The sequence below is a fragment of the Struthio camelus genome, chromosome 1 (assembly GCF_040807025.1).
Source record: "Struthio camelus isolate bStrCam1 chromosome 1, bStrCam1.hap1, whole genome shotgun sequence".
NCBI classification, from domain to species: domain Eukaryota; kingdom Metazoa; phylum Chordata; class Aves; order Struthioniformes; family Struthionidae; genus Struthio; species Struthio camelus.
The window spans coordinates 72,979,140-73,001,682 of NC_090942.1; the positions used below are offsets into that span (position 1 = coordinate 72,979,140).

At 38.3% G+C, this 22,543-nt stretch overlaps 1 protein-coding gene across 2 annotated transcripts in view; it reads left to right on the forward strand.

Annotated features, from left to right (window-relative positions):
- The window catches only part of PIK3C2G (phosphatidylinositol-4-phosphate 3-kinase catalytic subunit type 2 gamma), a 307,338-nt gene that overhangs the window by 175,476 nt on the left and 109,319 nt on the right, over positions 1-22,543 (forward strand). For both annotated transcript variants that reach the window (XM_068948368.1, XM_068948374.1), the window contains 3 exons: positions 5,160-5,348; positions 16,357-16,450; positions 17,663-17,757. In XM_068948368.1, coding sequence (XP_068804469.1) covers positions 5,160-5,348; positions 16,357-16,450; positions 17,663-17,757 — 378 coding nt within the window. The remainder of the gene's footprint in view (positions 1-5,159; positions 5,349-16,356; positions 16,451-17,662; positions 17,758-22,543) is intronic.

Consider the following 22,543-nt stretch of genomic DNA (forward strand, 5'->3'; position numbering starts at 1 on the left):
TTGACCGAGGTTTACAAAATTATGGAGGTGCCAGATAAGGTGAGTGCAGAATTGCAGTTCATCAAATTCCACAGTGTTAGAACTAGGGACACTTAATGAAGCAAGTAGGAGATCAGCTTGCAACAGATGCAAGAAATGTATTCTTTAGACAGTCAGGGGTGAACCTCTAAAACTTGCTGACACAGAGAGTTGTGGAGGCAGATGACAGCATCACATTCATGAAGGCTATACACAAATTCATGGACAGCAGGTCTGTAAATGGATACTACCAGGGTCAGGCACAGACAGATCCTGTAGCACCCCTAATACAGTTTTGGATTCTGGGCAAATATGAGGGCAAGAGACCACAGAAAGTGGCCAGGCACTCGTGCTTTCCCTTTTCCCTAAGATCTCTGTTGCCAGCGTTGGGGGCAGCACCCTGGGCATGACAGGTCCAGTCTGCAACAGCACATTCAGGTTTTTAAAGGAAACGAATGAGATCATGACCATTTGTGATGATTCCTAGAATTAATAGTGTCATTCTGAAATGTGGGGTTTTTTTCTGGCTTTCCCCTCCATCATATTTATGCAGACGTCTGTGGCTTTCTTCACTCACATCCCTTTGCAGGAGTTGCTGTTATAGAGTCTTCCACTGTACCATACAGCATGCTTTATTATTCTATGAATTATTTAGAAATTCATTCAAGGTGGTAGTACTTGCAGGAGTCATTAATACTTTTTTCAGCAACTGGGAAGTTTGCAGATCAGAGATGACTGTGGCTGCTACTAAGGCTTCCATAGCTGAGGATTCTTGAAGGAAAAAAGATAGTCCTGGCTTTTTTCCACAGCTTGTAGTTTTCAGTTATCCCATCTCATGAGCAAGCTGGTCAACCAAATAATTCATCAAGGTGAAGGATGGCATTTCTGAGGTTAGAGTGAAGGAAATCCACTTTTATTAACCAATTTCTGATCAGGCAGAATCTACTGGTCTGTGATTTTTGCTCTATCTATATCAGAGGCAAAGTAGGCTTTCTTTATTTTACCTTCTTTAGACATAACAAGTTTATTAAACCTATAGTAATATCTTTGTATCCAAGCGCATTATTGCTATGAAATTTCCAGTTGTCTTCCTGCCTTGTTTTAGTATGTCAAAGGGAAGAGAGGAATCTAGGCGTTCATTCAGTGGCAATATGATACTTCAAGCCTACAAGCCTCAAGTATGATTTGAAAATAAATGAATGTCTGTGGTTCAAAGATGCAAGAACGCTCTCTCAGGCTGTAGTGGCCCTTCTGAAAGCAGAGTGAACATGTAAATGGGCAGAAAATGCTATTAACCTTATTGCAGAAAAAGAAGAAATAATGGTTAAAATTAGCCAGCCTGTGGCTGTCCTTGTTAGAGGCTGCTGAATCCAGTAGCCTGATGGATGCAAGGCTGCTGTGGCTCCGTGTGCCCAGGTCCAGCCATTGGCAAGGCAGAGCACATATTCCCAGTAGGCGCACACAAACAGCCAGCCACAGACAGCAGGTCAACACAGACAGAAAGCAGTCCCCTATCAGCCCCTGCATAAGCACACAGCACTCCTCCAAACATAAATAGCACTGATAGACCAAGTCTGTTCCTTCTCTCTGGCTGGTCAAGATTAAAGTCCCCCAGTGCCACATACACATGCATACATCATATGAATATGTATACATACGTATCTGTATCAATTCTCAAAATGCTGATCGCTCCAGCAGCTGGTGTCTATGCAGTAGCTGGTCTCAGATCTCCCTGCTCTCCCCAGTTGCTGGCACCCAGACATATAAGTCCCCCATATGCATCGGCCACACTCCAGTTGCTGGCACTTGGACCTCTTCTCGCTACAGAGACATGAGTCTTTTCAGTAGCTGGACCAAACATATGGTCTCTCCAGCAGCTGCCTGTGAGACCCCGTGTCTCTGGTAGCTGGCTTAGATCAAGGGTCCCCATGGACTTGGTTGTTGTTTAGTGACAGGTCACTGGAGGGATCAGTGGGGCTGGAGGAAAGCGCGCTTCACCATATGGCTATTGCACTACTGCAGTCCTATGCTGTGCACTGCTACATGGTCTTTGGCTTCCTAACCAAACCAGACGAGAGAGGGAGGACCAAGAGAGTTCATTAGTCACTGCCAGCAGCTTTGGCTGACTTCTGAAAACAATTGAGATATAAGCCTTTGATTCCTTTTAGGATTACTATGTTTGAAATACAAAACCACAGAAAACCAGCCATCTGAAATAATGGCTGCTTTGAACACGATGCCGCCTGATTGTGCACAGTGGCTCCCAGTGGAAGGATCAGAGACTGATTTGAAGGCAGGAAGATGACAGTCTTGTTTTTGCCAGGTTGCCTTCCTTCCTTCATCATTTTCTTTCAACCTTACTTTTTCTTCTCTTTCAGCTTCCTATTTTCCTTTTTCTTTTTGCCACTTACCTAGTTACAACCTAGTCTGTCTACCAGTCATCAAAAGAGTGCCTTGGCTATGAATTCTGATTAGAAAGGCTACTTACAGGCTATGTGGTGGATAGTGGAAGAGGTCTGCCAGGTCTTAAAAAGGGCAGTGAAACTGCAATCTGATGGTCTGTCTATAGGAGAGAAACTTGCAAGTGAGAATCATTGCTGGGGACAGAAATTTGCATTTGCTAGCTGTACTTTTCTGTCTTATCTCCTTTTGTGTTGTTCTGTTTTATTGATTGAATTTGAACAACAAAAACAGCTCGGAAGCATTTAAACTCATTTTTTACAATTTCCTCCACAAAATACAAATTAAGACCATCTAGCAACACTTTCGCAAAAGCTCTTTCCCTTCTTGAGCTAAAGCGATTAATGAAAATTATTGAAATGAAAACTACTGAATTATTTAAGTTTTTATAAGAATTTTTCCCCTATTTGTCTTGAGTAGAAAGATAGATATTTTAATGTAGTTATTTCATGGAAGAAAAGTCAGAAATAGCTTGACCTAAAAAAACATAAACCGCTTTTTCATCAATAAAAAATAGTTTATTAGCACCCTCTCCCTGTTGGAGCAAAGAAATGTCCTTATTTGCATAACAATCTTCTCATGCTATATATATGCAAAATACTTTTACCACCTATCTTAAACGTCTTATCATATGTGTATGTAAACTTTCATTACAACTGAGAAATTAAAATGAAAATCTCAAAAAAAACCCTTAATTTCATTTCAGGTCTTTAAAATATGTTAATGAAAGTTCCTGTAGAACACGAATGGAAAGAGAAGACAGCATTGTCTCTAGAGTGAAATAGGGGAGGAGAAACCTGTGATTTAGAAAACCTGATGCAAAGATTGATTTCTTATCTCCTTTTGTAAACTCAATGGAGGCTTTAGCTGCTTTAATCTGAACAACAGATTGACTAGTGTGGAAGATGCTGTCTGAAAGCTTAAAAATCTCTATTTAAAGTCAACATATAAAAGGTGTCATTTAACTGAACTGTCCTGCTGAATACCACCTGAATGCAAAGGAAAACAGGACAGAGAGGTGATAGACTGAGGCCTAACCTTATCTCTTTTCTTCTGCTTGTAAATTCTGCTTCACACAAACACAGAGGTGTATCTATTGTCCCAAAAGACATGCTGTGAATTCTGACACCACAAGTAGGATACCTTTCTTAAAACGATTACTAAAAGTCATGATGGAATTTGTATCATAGATAGATTCTTCTACTGCATACATTTATGAGCTTATTCTCCTAGTGGAAAGGAATAAACATTCACTCTTGTGATGGTAAAAAAAAAAAAAAACATATCCATCTCTGTGCAGCCAGTCTCTGTTCCTGAGTGCCTGGCAATTCAAAATTGCAAAGAAAAGTTCTCCAGTGCCTGTATAGCTGATGAAACTCATTACTGTGAGGTATGAAAGCCAGAATCTTGACAGAACTCGAGAAGGGATAAGATGCTTCTTTGGCTAAGAACACCCCAAGAAGGAGGAAAACTTTGGAAGGGATGCACACATTTGGATTTTCAGTCCCTGCTTATGCTTCCAGATAATGAAACACTTGTCTGGAAACAAACTGTCTGGAAACTCGCTGCCTTCCCCAACATTTCTTATACCTTGTTCTGAAATATCTAGGTCTGCTTAATGTCACAGTTAAGAAATCAAACTAAGTAGACGGATCGCATATCTAGTCCAGTAGGACCAAAAAAGCCCGTGTTCCTCTTGGCTTCAATAATGATTTGTGTCAACTGGAGCTGACTTTGCGCTCTCAGAGTTTGCTTTTGAAGGCTCTGATATCAAATTAAGACTGTCAGAACTTTTCTTTCATAGGGAATTTCTTTTTCTGTATTCTGATGATACTGAAATGTAGGACTTAATATAGACAAGGCACAGACATCTGAATTGTTGACAAATGAGGACATATATAGCAAGAATTATTCTGAGGTATTTTTCTCTATGATGAAATATGGAGTAATGATGAAGCATTTTATCAGTATGTCATTCAGCCATTTAGTATCTCAGTGAGGAAGTCAGTATTGCATCCTTACTGTAAGTAAGTACAGTGAAGCATGGTATGCTAGACTTTGCAGAAGGAGAAGCTGCTGTGAGCTTTCCTTCTCTTCAAATTCGTACAAATGCTAGGGAAATCACTCTGTGTGAGTGTGCCTGTGTGCTTATGCATGTATGCGCCTAAACCCCATGTTAAATGCAAATACCACAAAAATAGACACACTACGCTAAATAGTGAAAGCAAGGGCAGGAATGAAAGCTACGGTTAGTAGTGTTCTGTGTCTAGTAGTTAATTAGAGATGGTACGTAGTAGATGGATGTAACAATAATTGATCCAGTAAGAACTGCACCTTGTCTGTTTCTTTTTCTCTGTCGGAAAGCCCCAGTACGAACAACCAAACAGAAACAACAAAGACAGAGGAGGAGAAAAATGAGAGTGCTTGGGAAGTGAAATAACCATACGTGTGTGTCTTTTGACAGTTCATTTTTATATAACCCAAGGCTGACAGATCCAGAGTATAAGTACCACTTTTCTTATAAGAGCTGATCTGCAGAAAATGATACCCCAAGGAAAACAAGTACTTAGCTGAAAAACTGTGTACTGTATGGCTTGGCCCCTCTGTACAATAAAGTTTGTTGCTACACAAAGTTCCAAGTGATTTTAATTTCAAACTGAATTTCTAATCTTCTCTTTCAGACTCTCAGAGCAAAATAGAAGAGTATTATGGTTTTATCGTTACTACTGCAATAATCAGAATTGCTCCCTACCTTTGGTACTGGGCAGTGCACCCAGTTGGGATCGAACAACTGTGTCAGAAACGTATGCTGTGTTGAGGAGGTGGAGATTTTCTAACCCTCTGGAGGCGCTTGGGCTCCTCACTTTCAGGTAAGAGAAAATTAACCAAATCAGAAAACAACAATAAACCGAATGGTCGTGTGCTGATTAATTCAGTGCTTGATTTGCTCAGCATAGTGTCATGCTTTGGTTCATTGACTGTCAGCTTTCAGTTCTGTCTCTGAGTCAAAGTGAAGATGTAATTGAAACTCCTGCGATGACCTTGAGTTGAATGAGCCAGCCCTGCCTTCCTGGCTGAGAAGGTTTTCTATTTTTCAGGATAATGAAAAGAGTATTTGATTCCATATAACAGATTCAGTCAGTTTCTGGTGACAGGTGACGGGTCAAATACTTAGCACTTACATAGCACTTCTTATCTTCAAACTACTGTACAGACGTGAGGTTAGTAATGGGAGATAAGGAGGACTGAACTATGCTTCTAGATTGTGATAGCATGTAAATATGTACAATCCCACCTTAATCTCTCTTTTATAAAGTAGGTAGATTGAAACTTTGGAGTCTGTTCCCCTGTCTTTGAGTAAATTCAGTTGTGATTCCTTGTGCTACACCTCCATTTATTACACTCGGATTTGATTGTGTGTTGGAAGGCTTTCTTAATGTTTGAGATAGTCTTACCTATGATGTAATGCTGGGTGTCAGGGGACAGAATCTGTGTCAGCAGTTACATTTCCTCCAAAAACTTGGGAGGTATTTTGTGTCAAGTGATCTGCCGGTGAAAACATCAAACCTATGGGTGGTATGATTGAGCAAATCATATCAAGTATTATCAAGCCCTTGCTTGTCTGGATAAGCACAACCTGCACCTGCTTTGCAATCTCAGTTCCTCATTATACACAAACCTTTAGAAAAAAATACTTCACCTATGCTTTTACTTGATGAGTAAGGACTATAAGTCACCTCCGCATTATTACAAATATTTATTTAATAATATGAACCTAGCCATAGACTGTTATTTCCTTCTAGAATTGATTTCCTGAGAATACCTGTGTCTCAGGTTTATATCTGAACTGAAATGTTAGCAGTTTCACAAGTACATATGTGTCCTTTTTATGTTTAATAGGAATGATGGAAAGAAAGATCTTGAAAGATCAGGTTTTGGAGCATTTCATGTGTATCTTATTTACTGTTATTAAAAGCCTAGAATCCATTTCTAATTTGTAAGAGGACTGTGTAGAAAGGAGTATATGGGCAACATGCTGTCATCCACATTCCAGAACAGCAAAAGATTTTAAGACAGTTTGTCAGGTTTTCAGATGTGACCTTGTATTTAATTTTGATTCTGTGTACGGATGGCATTTCTGCAAACAAAGAGCTTGATTGTTCTTTGAAGATGCAGGTCTGCATCAGAGGGTGGTGCTGAATATTAGTCCTGTGAGGTGTTTCACAGGGTGTTTAGTATGACTCAACCTGTCACAAAACTCCGCAGTGTGTAGAGGATGCAGGATTCATGCTGTTCGTTCTGGCTAGCGCAAAGGTCTCTGGCATGGAAAGATGGGAAGATATCATCACTTTGTCTCTCTTAGTGCCACTGTTGGGAGTGGCTGGCACCAACAGTGGTGAGCAGTGCCAAAGTACAAGAAGTGCTTCTGATGAGGACCTGTCCCTTTAATTACACCTTCTCACAGAAGATAAGATCAATCTCTGTTTTTTACTTCACACAGACATTTTAAAGAACTTCTGGATCACGGTAGAAGTCATCTTAAAAAAAAAAAAAATCTATCCTCCACGTATTTCCAGCATTTTATAAGTGCATGAGCAACAGGGAAGCTAACCTTTAGAAGCAGAGGGACTACATATCCTTAAAGTTTTCTGTTTTCAAAGAGGTCTAGGCTGCATGATTTAACTGCTGTGAGATGACTTGTATGTGCAGATGGAGAGATTTGAAGGAGTGAAGCACTTTTTGTATAAATGGATTGCTGAAGTTTCTTCTGTTTGTTCTTTTCTTGTCTGACTTCAATCATTTTGAAAAGTAAAGTCATTTTGAAAAGTAAAGTAGCGCTGGATAGGTTCCAACTTCTCTTCACCATTACCTTCATTGGCTTTGGATTGTAGGTTCCCTAACTGAACTGTTTTTGAAGGTTCATTCAAGTCTAATCTGTATTATGCTCAGCTCTAACAACTCTTCAACTCACTTCCTGACCCCTATCGTCAGTAAAGCAGCTTTCTAATTTCTTGTGATTACTGAGACACAGCTGAAAAATCCATGTGCATATAAAACATGGGCAGAGTATAAAAGAAATTTTCTTTATGAATCCATATTCATTTGTTAGGACTTGTGTGTCCATCACTATGAAATCATAGGTAAGCAAAATGAATTAGGGCTGATCTTTGTCTACATGTATGGCTAACATAGTGCAGGAGTGTGGGAGCAGCTGTACTGAATCAGACTAAAAGTGAGTCTAGTGCATCCTGGATCCAACAGTGATCAGTAACAAATGCCTGGGGAAGACAGTGAGAGCGGGCCAAACGTAATGACGCTTTGCTGTTCTCCCAGTTTCCAGTAATCTGCAGATCAGGGAATTCCTGAGACAGAAGTTTTTATGTTTAATAGCCCTCTTACTGTTTACTTCCATGAATTTTTCCGGTCGCTTTTGATTCCACATAAACATTCAGCAATGAATGAATGTGTATTTCCTGTGGCAAGGAGGCCCACAGTTCAGCTGTATGTTGTGTCACTTGAATAAGTTGCAATTTACTGTATTGCTAACAATGCCAAATAAAGATCAAGAGTTTCAAACCAGCCAGGATTTTGGATGCCTCCTTTGCTGGAACTTCATTTTGCAGTGTCTTAAGGAGCTCTGAATTCCTGCAGGCATCTGCTTACCCATCACATAGTTTAGGGTACTCAAAATCACTAGTTACTTTTGTTAGCCTTGGGCTAGGGAATCTAAATTATCCTTCTTCTCAAAGTAAAGAGGAAGCACCTGTCCTGATGATTAAGCTCAAGCTCACATTTGTAGGGATTAAAAAAAGAGTAAGAAAAATAAATCATTGAAGATGCTACCTCATTGCTCAAGTTAGAAGTCAGTATCTAATTCACGGAGCTTAAGGAGTCGTACCATGACCCATGAGATCTAGCCCCGTTATCCCACATCTGAGTTTGAACTCTTTTTGCGACTTGCTGAAACGTTTAAATTGGCTATTCACAACGCATCTAAACGCAGGGTTCAATAGACATTTCTTGTTCTTCAAGCATATCTCTCCTTCTGCTTGTGCTCTTTCACTTTACAGGAACATCTCAAGGTAGCCAAATGATAATGTACTCATTAATGCAGTAGAAAAGAAGAACTTTCATAAATTGGAAACACAACCATGCTACATTTCACAGAGAAATTCAGTAGCAACCTTGCATCCAGTACTTGCATCAAGTGTATTGATTTTTATAGCCCTAGGAGCCAATGCTTAAAAACAGTTTAAAAACCAATGACTCTTTCTTTACTCAATGAAGACGGGTGGGGGGGGCAGGGGGAGTGCAGAATAAGATTTTATACTCCTAGTTTTACCTCTAATTTCAGGGAAGGGTGATTATAAGCCATTGCCTGAAAAACAGAAATTTTCCTAAGGCAGAGGGTATAAAGCTGGTCCCGCCTACCCAGCAGTGCTTGTTGCTACCCTGTGCATTTTACCATTGATTTCACTTCCTGAGCTTGGTAAAAAGCCAAGCTTTAGTGGAGTTAGAGCTTCTCTAACTGTGTCTACTTTGCATGGCACACTAGCCAGGGAAATGATACCAGTGCACTTGTTTACTTGGAGGGATTTCTTAGTGACGGAGAGAAGCCAAAAACAGTATTATAAATACCATTATATATGATGTATTGCTAGCATGCCTATGTTCTGTGTATATATAGAACAACTGCGCTTACAAATTGTTGTTAGGTTATTTTGCTATTCAAATTATTTAAAATGCCAGGTAAAATATATTCATTAACTCAAAAAGCAAATACTCTAACAATAATATTCGGTTCATCCACAATGGCAGGGCATCAAAGCGCCCATAGGGCCTCCTACTGAGTGCTTGCTTCAGGCTCCTTTTTCTGGCATATCTAGAGTACTCTTGCAGTCAGGTATCGTGGGTAGGAAGGCATGATTTTGAGCTAGAATCCAAAAACGGCGGCCAGAGAAGAACTATCACACTTCCCAGCACTATGCAAGGATGAGACAACTCTAAAGGGAGAACTTTTATCAACTGAGGTGAAGAAATTATGTCTCTGATAGGCTTAACAATCTTTCCTAAAAACTTCCTACTAATTTCTTGGTGTGTCAGGGCAACTGCACAGAGGAGGACATTCCCTTAAAACCTTGCGCTGAATCAAAGGATCTTGAGATCAGACATGCAGGTATAAGAAGGGTTTTGTACTGCCTTACTTTATCCCCTTCATGGAGCAGGGAGAGACATTGGGGTATGGGAAGACGGGACTCTTCCTACCCGCCCCTGGCCAGAGAAGATGCCCTTTTAGTTAGAGTATCCGTCAGCCTTTGACTCTCATGGTATTGCTGTTGCTTTTCACGTTAGATAGCAGAGTTATCTGTTGAGTTTCAGAGTTTAGAATATATACCAATATTTGTGAAAGTCACTTTCTAGCCAATAATTATAATGAATGTGATAGCTTGAGGCCAGATTTTGTTCTTGCACCTTTGGAAGCCAGATTCACTTTGAAGTGTTGAATCAGGTTGTCCTATGTTTAATAAAGCATAATTTAGACTGTTTCCTGCAAGTCCACAGCAGAATGCCCCGTAGAGTATTTATCAGAAAGATACAGCAAGAGCCTATCTTGCCAGTATGTATCTTCCCTTATTGTATCTTATTTGATTTTAGAGACTGTAGTTGTATTATCGATATGGAAAGCAAACATGGGCTTATGCAAAGAAATGAGATATGAACAAAGCAAAAATCTAAACTTAATTTGATACTTTGGTGTACAGAAGACTACTGATAATGCTTTAAAACAGCTTTGTAGTAAATGTACAGGAAATTTAGTGATAATTTATATTATGTTATATAATCTAGTTTGTTAGGAATAAGCAACTCTTCATAGTAAGCAGCAGACTGTGGTTAATTCCCGCGTCTTTTCACTACCTATACCCTTTGTTAGCTTCCTTGCCAATAAATATGAAGGATGTTAGCGGAACAGCTAGTGATGGACAACTATGTAGCGCAGGGCATGCTTACTGTACCTAAATGTGCAATCTAATTAGAAAGTTATACCTGTAAATAATCAAGTTTTCCATGGTCTTTGATTCCATGGTTTTTGTTTTGTTTGCTTTAACATAACAGTTAACAAAGTTTGTCTCCAGGGTTGAGGAAACCTTCTAAGCCATGCAGCTTTCATATGGTAAAACCTTTCTCGTTCATTTCTTCTAGCCCTTGTCCTCTGTTAACATAGGATATTATTCCCTAGAGAGTCTCCATGACATCTTAACATGACATCTTAAACTTATTACTCATTGTTTTAGTCAAAAGATCTTGTAGAAATTGTATGTGAGCATTAGTTAAAGTATACTTTCCATGAGTAAATTCTGCAGATCCATCTACCAGTCCATCAGCCAAAGCAATAACTTGTGTAACTGGCCATGAACTTTGCAACCCATGAAAAAGATCTTTCTGTTATGTGTGTGGTAGTGGGGAGGAAGTGTAAGTCTCATTGCCGTGAGAAGGGAATGTATTACTCTCTTTCTAACTGAAAATCTAGTGTCCTTTTTAATAATGGTATTTGCTCTTTCTTTACTTCCTTCCAGTCCTTCCTTACCATTTTCTAGTTTTCATACACTCACACAGTGTTTTGTTTAGAAGCTTTCAGAGGAATGAAGAAAATTCAACAACGAAAAGCAAAGAAACCCTGCTAGTGTTAACTGTAAAAAAAAAAAAAAATCTAAAACTAAATTCCCTAATTTTTATTCTTTGAATATCTTCTCTCTTACAGTGTAATTGGTTTTTAAATACTTAAACTGCCACCCAAATCTTATCTTTGTATTCTTTTAAACTGTTGTTCTATACTTTCTCTCCTGGCATACTTGCAGCTGTCATTAATATGCTATCCCTTACTTGTTAGAGGGCTTTGGGTTTTGAATTGGTTCTAGCAGTTTGCTAACTCTGCCTTCAGATGTAATGAAATGCATTTCATGGGGCGAGAGTCTTTCCTTTTGTGAGAGTGCTACCGAATTTAAAGTTCATACTTAAAATGTAAGGGGAGTTGCAGAACTGTGTGGCGTGATACAAGCCTCTAGCAGAAAAGATGGCACTTGAAAGGTGTTCTCTGCAGAGACTCCCGGATGCTAGAAAATGTAGTGAATTGTACTGTTCCATTTACCTGACAAATATCCTCCAGCTATTTGAGATTGTGCAATAGAATTAGGGTAATATAACTGTTAAAATTGAAATGCACATCTATTTCTCAGATATAATCAAGTCACTGATTGCCAGATGCCAAAATCTCAAGAGAATGTCACAAATCCACAGGACACCTCAGCAGTATTAAGTTTTGTGTTTGGATCTGATTTAGCTGAAAGATGTAGCTAGACAAATAGCTCCCTACTGGCTATCTATATGAAAAGAATCAAAGACTGTAAGTTGTTCTTACTTCTAAAGCGAACTGTAGTTTATGTTCGTTCAGCTCAAAATTCAACTTTTTCAGAAGTCGTCATAAAGTCTCAAGGGACACCTAACTACTTAGAGGGAAATTATAAAATGGATGGCTGTCAATCATCTGCGTTATGCAGGGAGGAAGGAATAAAACAGTGTGATTTTAAAACAGCAAAAGAGATGTTGAAGTTAAATATCAAAGGAAATCAGTTTCATAACTGAAGAAGAATCCAGGTTGCAAGACAACTTCTGAAGGGGAAATCTGGAAGTTCCACGTAGTGTGAGTTGTTGCTGAGGGTTAGACACAGCACCATCACTTACATATTGCTTTTTCTTCAGTAGCGTTCATAAGTATATAAACCTGGGACAAACTTATAAGAAGTCACAAGCCTTGTTACGGAGTAGTCGTTACCTGAAGAGAGGACAAACAAAATAACCGAAAAAGGAAAGCTACGGTGTGTCCCAGCATGGTCGGGCAGGTGACTGGGCAACAGACCAGTTCTATTCACTTAATATTTATTGACCAATAGCTTATTTGTCAAGAAAAAAAGAAAAAAATCAAGATGACTAAAAGAAATTGGAAACCTTGGTCAAAATTACTAAATAGTTTCAAGTAGTAAAAATACACAGAGAAAGAGTCGTACAAGCATTGTTACAATGTTTTTGTTTTATGGTTATTTTTCTAGCTCAATTCACAATGGGTTTTTGGTGACAATCATAAAAGAGCTAGGGAGAGGGGCTGCTGAATCTCCTGCCCCTCGGAAGCCACTTGTCAGGTCTTTGATAGTCTGCTTTTCAAATCCTTTCCAAAACTGATCTGATACAGACGCTTCAGATGAGCTCCCACTTCTTAAGGGAGCAGCCTAAGCACTGGACTGTTGGCTCCATTGTGGTACAGTGATCTCATCTGCTTCCTTGAAGAGTTCTCAGTAGGTGTAAATCATTACGGATTCATCGTAGCAAGCCCTGAAACTCAACTGTCCTCTAATCTCCATGCGTTGAAGCTGCTTCTCCTAGGCCTAAAGCGATCTCTTGCATTCAGTCACTGAGCCAAAAAATCAATTAATTGTGTCCCCTAATCAAGAGTAATTTATGAATTACTGAAATCAGATTTGACACAGCACTCGGAAGTTTGCCAGATTATTCACTGGGAAAGCCCTCTAGCCCTAATTGATTAGAAAATCACAAGAGGAGAGAGTTTCCAGCAGCATGAAGGGGAAGATTTTTTATTCAGATCAGCTTCTGGACCTTGCCCTGTTAGTGGCTTTTAGAAAATAAAGCTTGTGAATGTAAGCATGAGTAGCATAAGCACTATAAAATACTGGTTGAATTTGTAAGTGTTGCTGTAGTGCTAATGTTTCTCAGGATGTTAAATGTTTGCTCAAATTCTTAAATACAAATGTGTGGGGTAAAGCAGCATTAAATATTTTTCTATTGTTCCTGTGGCCCTAAACAACAACAAAATTCAAGAGAGCAGTGGGTATTACATTTGAGGCTTAACAAATTGTTAAGTGGTTAAGAGGACATGTCATTCCTTCAGAATGGTTCAACTCAATTTCAAGCCTTCAACTTTAAAATTTACATGCTGAAGGAAACAGTTTAGTAACCAAGAGCAACAAATTGCCCAAAATCTCATTCAAGAACAAAATGAGAAGAGCCATATTTTCCGAAACAAATTGACCTCTAGAGTTTTCACTGCAGCGCCTATGCTCTTGAGTGCATCATTATTCTAATCATATATTGTAGAAATACTTTTGGTAACTTGGATGTAGCCCTAGTTCTGATTTTTGGCAGATTAATTAGAAAGAAATCAAATGTTAGATTTTCTGGAAATCCTGAGATTAAAATAATTTAGTCGTTTTTTGTTTAGCTGGAAAACTACAGGAGTTTCTCTCGTAACATTGGATATATTCAAAAGCTGGCTGCTAGTAAGGACAAGCAGTAACTAAGTAATAACATTTTTCTGCTTGACTTGGTGCCTGTAAAGAACATATTTCATTCTTCAGTAACCTGTTGAACTAGGCAAGAAGGGAAAGGGAAAGACTAATTTCCATATTATCTGCACAGTCTTGGCACACAAGCTTTTGGAGCAATTGCGCTATTAGATGATAGGATGATTAAAAGGGATTTTTTTTTTTAATATGCAGTCTTTATTCAAACGTGTTTTGTTCTCAATTGCCATGTGAATATTGAAGTAGCAACTTCATATTCTGAAGAGGTTATCTAGAATTAAAAAAGAATAAAAATTAACCCTTGCAAAATAAGCTAATTTGGGACTAAAATGATTATTTATTTGAAAAGTATTCCCTCCCTCCTGATCAAATCCCTCTCATCATTATGCAAACAATTATGGACTTTATTAAAAACATCATCAAATGTGTACCAAAACGGACAAAATATTAAAATCTGAACCAAGCAGTATTGTTAAAGGAGAATTTCAAAGTGCTACAGATGGCAGATGATTGTAGCACAGAAGCCAGGCCTTTCAAGTAGGTGCAACTATCAACCATTTGTTTTCTAAATGCACATGTTTTTATTAGATGGCCCACAATTAATTTGATGATCAAAGCATATGTGGGGGGATGTGTATTGTTTTGCTTCGGTTTATTTTTTTAAACTTAAAAGTGCCATTATACTTCTGAACACTTACCTTTACAAGTTCTTCTCCTTCTCTCTTGATAGCAATCAGCAATAATTGCTGCCAGTGTGGTACTGTACCTTGTGTTTTGCTTCTGATTTATTTTTCAGCTGGATATATAGTTGGCAAAAGGTGCTGACTGGAAAGCTGGGAACAGAGCAGTCTGCTTTTTGAGCACATAAAGCAGTAATACTGGTGGCCCTGTGATGCCCTCTGCCATACATGACAGTTCTGATTTCAAAGGATTTCCTCTAGGCTGAACTGACAGCAAAATCTGTGGCCTTTACTCCTCATTTGGTACATGTGCCTATGCTGCCAAATCAGCGAGACTGAGACTGAGATTTTCAAAAGAGCGCCGTAGCCCTAGCCGTTCAGAAGTGGTGGGGTTCACAGCTTTCTGTGGGGCAGGGACTTGCCCTCAGAGAAGGGGCACGAACAATTTTGAACAATATCTGGTTGGCTGTGGTGCTGATAGAAGACATTTCTGCCCCTGCGGCAGAGCTCTCACCAGTCTTGTGGCTTTGGCAACAGAAAGGTTTGTGGGAAAGTGCGTTCCCACTTTGCTTCAGGGCAAGACAGAGCTCTTGGGATGGCAACGGACAAACTGCAGGTACTGACAAGTAGTTAGGGATGATACCACATAACAGACATACCCAGAAGAGCGGCTCTGCTGCTGGCCTTTCCTTGTAAAAACAGGGCAGTAGCAAAACGGCCACCTGGGAAGCAATCTAGCTAACTTCTGTGTATGTGAGGTTCTGCGAGTGTCATTATTAATTTCATGTCTACAGCACATCAAAAGTAGAAGTCAGTTTTATGTTGCATTTTTTTTCAAAAGAAATCCTTAAAAGACTATTGTCAGCTTTCAAAAGTTGAGAAACACTTTAACCTTTATTTTGTCTTCTGAAAAGAGAGAAAAAGTTCTTTTAAGAGTCAGTTTTGATCGGACAGCCAAGTTACACTTGGATTGCCTTCTTTTTCTTTTTGAAGAAAAATATTGTGACCACCTGCATTATCCAGCCTCTTTTCCCTGTTTTATCATTGCTGCTACACCATCTTTTCCTCTTTATCATTATTACTTCTAGAGCTCCACGGTGAAGTCTGTAGTTGGCCCACGTCCACGGTGATTTCAGTCAGTATTTGTTCAGAATGGAGTTTATCCTGAATATTCATTGAACATTTTCACATCAGAAAGGGCTGTTTCACTGACTTGGAACCTTTTTGTACAAATATGTCAATATTTTACAAAATTTTGTTTTAGGCAAATTTTTAAAAAGAGAACATATTTTCCATTTCAAATTTACTCCTGTTTAAAAATATTTTATTGTGTTTCAATATGAACCAGAAGAGTTAACGCTGGAGTAAATTATCTGAAACAAACCCTTTCTGTGGGAAATTTCAAGTTTTTGTGTTGGAGTTCAGAACAAAAATAGTCTTCAAGTGACTGTTAAAAGTTCCCATTGCACAGAAATTCCCCGTTTCAGATAAATAAGAACAACAAGGGAAAGTCCATAATTTACTTCGTATTTCAATATAAATAAAGAAAATTACAATATATGATGGCACAGGTTAATAAAGGTATCTGAAGATCAGTGTTGTGGTTATTTTTCCTTGTAGGGAATTGTAACAGTCCATCCAATTAAGTTATCTGCTGTGTGTTTCTTGACTCTTGTTACAGTAAAGCAAATGAATTGATTTTTTTCTATTCCATTCTGAGAGTAAACTTATTTTTCTACATTTTATATCAGTGAGAGCTCTGGAGAGTGGCAGTGCATCAGCAGTGGCTCAGTAGCTCTTAATGATATCTATTTGTTTTGCTCTAGTTTTCCAGATCAAGATATTCGCAGAACAGCAGTCCAACAAATAGAAAATCTGTCAAATGATGAATTGTTAGAATACCTCCCACAGCTGGTTCAGGTAAGGAAGAAATTGATATCCAAGAAAGTCTTCTGTCCAGATCAATAACTTCATTAAACACTTCTGATTCTTTTCATTTGATTGATATATTATGAGAGGAATAAATAAAAAAGACTGATCAGCTGATGCAGTGATTGAATTAACAACAGGGCTGTGCAATAGATTGTTCTAGAGACTGCAGTTTTCTTTTGGCATGCTGAGTGATTTTTTCTGTATACTGCAAGAAGGCCTTTCCTCAGAAAAAAAGAAAAAAAAAAAGGCATCTGAACAAGAGAAATGCTGCTGGGACCGTCAGACCAGGGGCTAGTGGTGGCAGGGTTTCATTGCAGTCAAAGAAGCAAAGGGTGTTACAATGAATCAGTTTTCCTGATGGCTGTATACAATATTGAAGTACAGATACCACCGTTATAGGGAAAATCATTGTCAGTTCATAGTAACTAGGGCAATTTAGGTGTAGAATAGTCTCTTTAAAGATGTACATTGCTTTTCACTGGAAATGAATGTTTTACACGTTATAGGCCCAGCTGCTTTGAAAGCAATTACTTTGTGGTTGGATAGATTCTGTTTTGTAGTTAAAGAGGAATAAGCCACCTTCAAAGCTTTATGTCCTTACTGTGTAACACTGCATGCACGCGTTGCTTACAGTTCTGCATGTCAGAGCTCCTCAGATTCTCCTGTGATTTTATACATTTGCACACAGGCAAACACATATATTTATATATACACAGGTATACATAAGTATTTATATATTTGTGTGTATACACATATCTATGTAATCCATTACTGTGAAGTAGTGACTCTCTCACACCTTTACAGCATGCAGCACTGTAGGAAGCTTATAGGGCCTTTGTCTTTTTGCAGCCTCTGGTTCACAAATAAGTTTTCAGATGGAGTTTATTTTTTGAACTAGGTAATTAGGTAAAAAATTGAATATAGTATTTTTAGTTTTCAAGGGGAAAAGGGTGGAGGACTGCATATTTGCATATATGTTATCATAGCCAGAATCCTGAGGATCCCTGCCTTTCTTAAAGATGGTGACAAATGCTTATGTCCTGAAATTTCTTTGCTTATTGCATTTTCAGGGCATTTTCCGTATGTTGGATTACTTCATTTGAGCTATAAAGATGATGTCCTTTCTGATTAATTTTGTTATAAAGGAAAAACAGCAAAACCAGCATGTCAGTGATTCTTGTTATTAATTTATCTGTTAAGGTGCTCAAGTTTGAATGGAGCCTTGAAAGCCCTCTAGTGAAACTCTTGCTGAATCGCTCTCTTCAGAGCATCCAAGTAGCCCATCAACTTTACTGGTAAGAATATTTGCTATTATTACTATAGCCATTTTCTGTTGCAGTGAACTTTATCCATGACTTTTTCAGTGACAAACTCTCTGTTTGTTTTAAACCAACAAGAAGGCTATTTTTTAGACCCTCTTTGTTATCTTTTCAGTACTGGGTGTGGGTAAATTGGCTTAAAAAACTATTTACCTCTGCCCCCATCCTGCCTGAGGAAAAGAAGTGTTCAAGTCTTATTGATATGATACCATTTGTACTTTTCTGCATTTTCTGATTTGAGCTAGAACCAAAATTTGATTCCTTAAATTCTGCAAAATAAGATTTCCAGGTAGCATTGGCTTGCTTATAAAGGATCCTGCTCTTGTGATTTCTCTGACCTCTTCTGAAGATGTCAGATTTCTCATGTGTGTCATGAGGGACACACATGAGGGAACCTCTTACCCCTTGGCATGTCAGTCTGATTTGAGTCAGTAGATTGCCTAACACTTCCTTTTAGTGATTATGGAGATGTAACAGCTCTGTTCTGATGGTAACTGCCATCCGCTGTCTATCTGTGCAATAGAAGGACCTCTATAACTATATCATTGCCTGCAGTGATTATTCTATTCACTATGCTGTTATTTCAAGGCTCTCTGCATAAGAACGTGGCCTTCTGTCTTCTGTACTACCCTGTGATCTGAAAATCAAGCTGGGATTTTTCGCGTGTTTAGTAATGATGAATGAACTGAGCTGTCATTTACAGTTCAACTAGTTCAGATCCATGAAAGCAAAAGCTTTCCTCCCTGCAAAGCAAAGACAACAGCTTGAAATGTAACCATTTTCTGATGAAGCGTGAGGTAGGAAAGAGCATAGATCATACTTTCGTACCTGCATGATCTCTGTAAGTATTAGTGGGAATAAAATAGAGTTATGAAGATGTTTGTTTCACTGAAATGAGCAGGATAATAATAATACGCATAATGAGCATACCTGTCAAATACAGAGGAATCACTTTTAGCCAGCCAGTTTTCTGACAGTGCCAGAAGCATAACCGAGACTTCCACCATCTTATCATTAACCTAGTAATACTAGATATAAAATGCCTAGTCTAGAGTCCTTAAACGTGCCCAGTGAGTTGATAGTTTTCCTGTACAATTAGAAGTGATTTCTAGAGTGAATGAACAGTGGGAACATCATCAGTCTGCCTGTCTTTTCTTAGCTCCTGTGAAGTCGCGAGAAAACCTGCTAGATATCTGTAGACTTATTCCTCTTTACTTTGCAACGCAGACATGTGTAGATCCCTCCCCCTCACTTTTTTTGCCAAATTCTGCTCAAGCAGTCTGATAATGTACTGTTGGGTAATATACAGCAGATATTCCACCCTGAGTAACAGCTTATTCAAAAATAAAGTTTCCCCTCCTTATCTGGGACAGTATAATTTAATGTGGCAAAATATAATGCCAAAAACTATACATACCCATATCTAATAGAATATTTCTGAATATTCATTGTATTTTCTGATTTTGAACTGGTAGCAACCCAGTTCGTATCATCTGACCATGGACTGGTTTTTAAGCACTTTTTCTCCCTGTGTACACTAGTAATTGGAGATATCATCAGCTACTGAGTATATATTAAATATTGTGATTATCGTCTTGCAGATGGAAAATCTTGCTAAACTTCTTTTTACCTGCACATATCCTAAAGTTGTACAAGATTGTGGGCACTTGCCATAAATAATACTTGTAAATTGTATAAATAGGGATTTGCTATTTATCCCTAAATAAACAAGAGTAAAGGTATCTTCTACCTGAGATGTGGACTGTATTTTCCCAGAGGGAGATCATTTGATTAAGTCTTGAAGTTAGCATGTATTTGTGTGTATGTGTATACATTCATCTATTTTAGTACATATTTGAAGAGATTTACTTTTCATAAATATACATTTTCTTACAATTTAGAAACGTAGTTTTTTTGTAATCATTTTTGTTTTCAGGGCTATCTTGCTGACCCACAAGAGAGACATGGATGTAATTTTCTTTAGGGGTCATATTATGAGAAATCTAGGAGACAGGATGCCCACTCCTGAAGGCATTAGAAAACATCTGGTGCTTGCAACAGTCAGAGAAATCAGAGAATCAGTGCGCTACACTGAGCTTTTCTGTGGCTACACTGAGCTTTTCTGTGGCAATTCCTCGTTTATTCGCAAGGATGTTAAAAACAGACACCTACCTAAAAAGAGTGGGCTAGATACAGCTGCTGCCAAATTGTACCTGAGTGAATGGCATAGGGGTGAGAAGTGCACTGAACATAGACAGGAATTTTCATCTGTGATACCCTCCAAAGTCTGATACTGTCCCAGAAGCACGCTGTGCTGGATGGGTTTCAGCTTCGTTTACCTACTGAAAGGAATTAGGAGGCGTCTAAGGTCATACAGATTATTTAGCTTCCTGCACACAGCTGGCTGATGTGAAAAATGTATATTACTCAAATTTTAGGGTTATCCAAGTCAAGATATAGATAATTTAACTGCAGAGTACATTGCCCACTAAGCCTTAGAATCTGCTAACTTCCCCTGTTAGCTTGGTAAGCTTATGAGTCTTGCTGCCAGGGCCTTGTTAGCCAGAACAAGCAGATAATACATGGAAAGAGGAACGCTGTGGTGGCAGACTGTGTTATGGATATTTGGATTCTCTTTCGCGCATTGCCTCAGGCTTAATGTTTACTTAGAATAATGTTTTTCAGATTTTCAGTTCCTTATCTGAAAAATAATACTTTCTTGCTCTTTATTTAATTGGAAGCTCTTTGGGTCTGGAAATTATTAACAAGCATATCTAGAGTGCCAATTCTGGACGAGAATCAACATGACCAGTGTTCATGTACTGTGTTTGCTTGTTTAGTAGATGCATTCGTGGATCAAGCTGTCAACAATAGCAGCAGATTACTGATTTTGGAGAACAAATTCACCTAATGACCAGGTCAAAACCTGGAAGAGCGTGGAAAGATCAGCAGACACAGTAGATAGAAATAATAGTAGCCACCTCTGTAATTTTCATTCTTGAAAGTACAAGTGGTGTCACTGCTTACACCCAAAGTAAACTAAGCAGTCATTAGTTTTAGGTGCGAAAATACTTCACATGACATACGCTTGCTGGCTGACGGCTATCAATTTCAAAAATTGGTAATTTTTGGAAAGCCTAACTCACCTATGATGCTTAATATAAGTTTAGCTGCCCAAAGTAGTTGAGCCCCACTCAATTTAAGGGAAGGAGCTGGTGTACCTCTTTTAATTAGGATTCTTGTTTAAATGTTACGACGTGAACTGAAGAACTTAAATATGGCACCCACTTTTTGAAAACTTGCCTTTTCTATTCATCACACTACACATTCTTCTTTTGCTACTCTGCTCCACAACATTCACCAGTAGTAAAATGTTTCCACCTAACATTTCAATTTACATAACTTAGAATTTTAAAAGCATTTTAAAAGGCAGTTTTTCAGGTAATAGATTTTATTTGGAAAATGTAACAGTAATTTCATGCTTTTTATTAATAAAGGCTTTCCTCTACTTTGCAAATTAAATTATAGTCCATATAAAAGCAATGGAAAACAGAGGTTTTCTTTCACTTAGCTCTAAAGAGATTTTAAAAGGAAGCTCAGTGATTTAATAATTTGGGCAGCACGTGTGTGCATGCACATTCATGCACACCCATGCATAATTTCTTTTAAGAAATTTCTTTTAAGAAATGCGATTAGGTTAGGCATTTTATTTTCTAAAGTGTTTCATTCCAGTTCCTTGAGATGATTACCAAATTAGCAGTCAAACACAGTCTTAGAAGCAAGGACTAGTAAAGATAAACATTAAAAACAAGATCAGATCTATTTTTAATTGTAATAAATGACATTAACATTGCACTATTAAATAATCTAACATTGCACACAGTGTATCTTCCCAAAATAGAAATTTACAAAGGAAGCCTAATATAATTCATGAATCTAGTGATGCACTTTCACAACCGTAGAGAAGTGTGTTGATTTTAACTGGTATATTGTACAACTCTGTCGTAAATCTGGAAACTAGTTACCATAACCGGTGGTGACTGGCAACACTGCTAACTTAGATTAATGACAAACATAATTTTTTAATAATTGTTCAGTTATTTAAAATTGACACAATTTCTCTGCCCGCCAGAGATAAGCAGTTAGCCAGTAATGATGTACCAGCTCACCACCTTCTTAATATTAATGTTGCGGAGTAAATTGTTGAACTCCTTTCCATAAAGCAATGATAAGTTTTTCTGAAGACTGTATTTAAAAAAATATGGAACAGTAATTGGCAAAGGTGGACAGAATAGATGGAATATTCATTTTAAGATTATTGGGTCATATCTTCAGCTGTTGTAAATCTGGATACTTTCAATGAAAGCCAGCCTGTTCTGTGCTTATGTCATCTGTGGATTTGTCCCATTAAAGTGACTATTTAGGGCGAACAGGTAATTTAATTTTACTACCTGATTTTGTTTCTTATCATGAGTGAGTTATCTCCCCTCTCAGTTCTTGAGGGATTTGGGCTATCTGCATACCTCAGTGTTTCAGGCCCTCACTATTTCATTTGAATGCATTCTCCTTCATGGAGACTAAAAGTTGCTTATATGTACGGTGCCAGTACAGGCCCCATGTACCACTTAAATCCCGTTTTAGTCTTACTTCAAGATAAGTCCCTCACGTATGTGAGTCCTGGGGAACATTTTCACTGCCACACTATCTTCTAGAAGTCTCTCATTCGAGTCTTTACCAATCTTCATTCCTAGCAGGGGAGAGG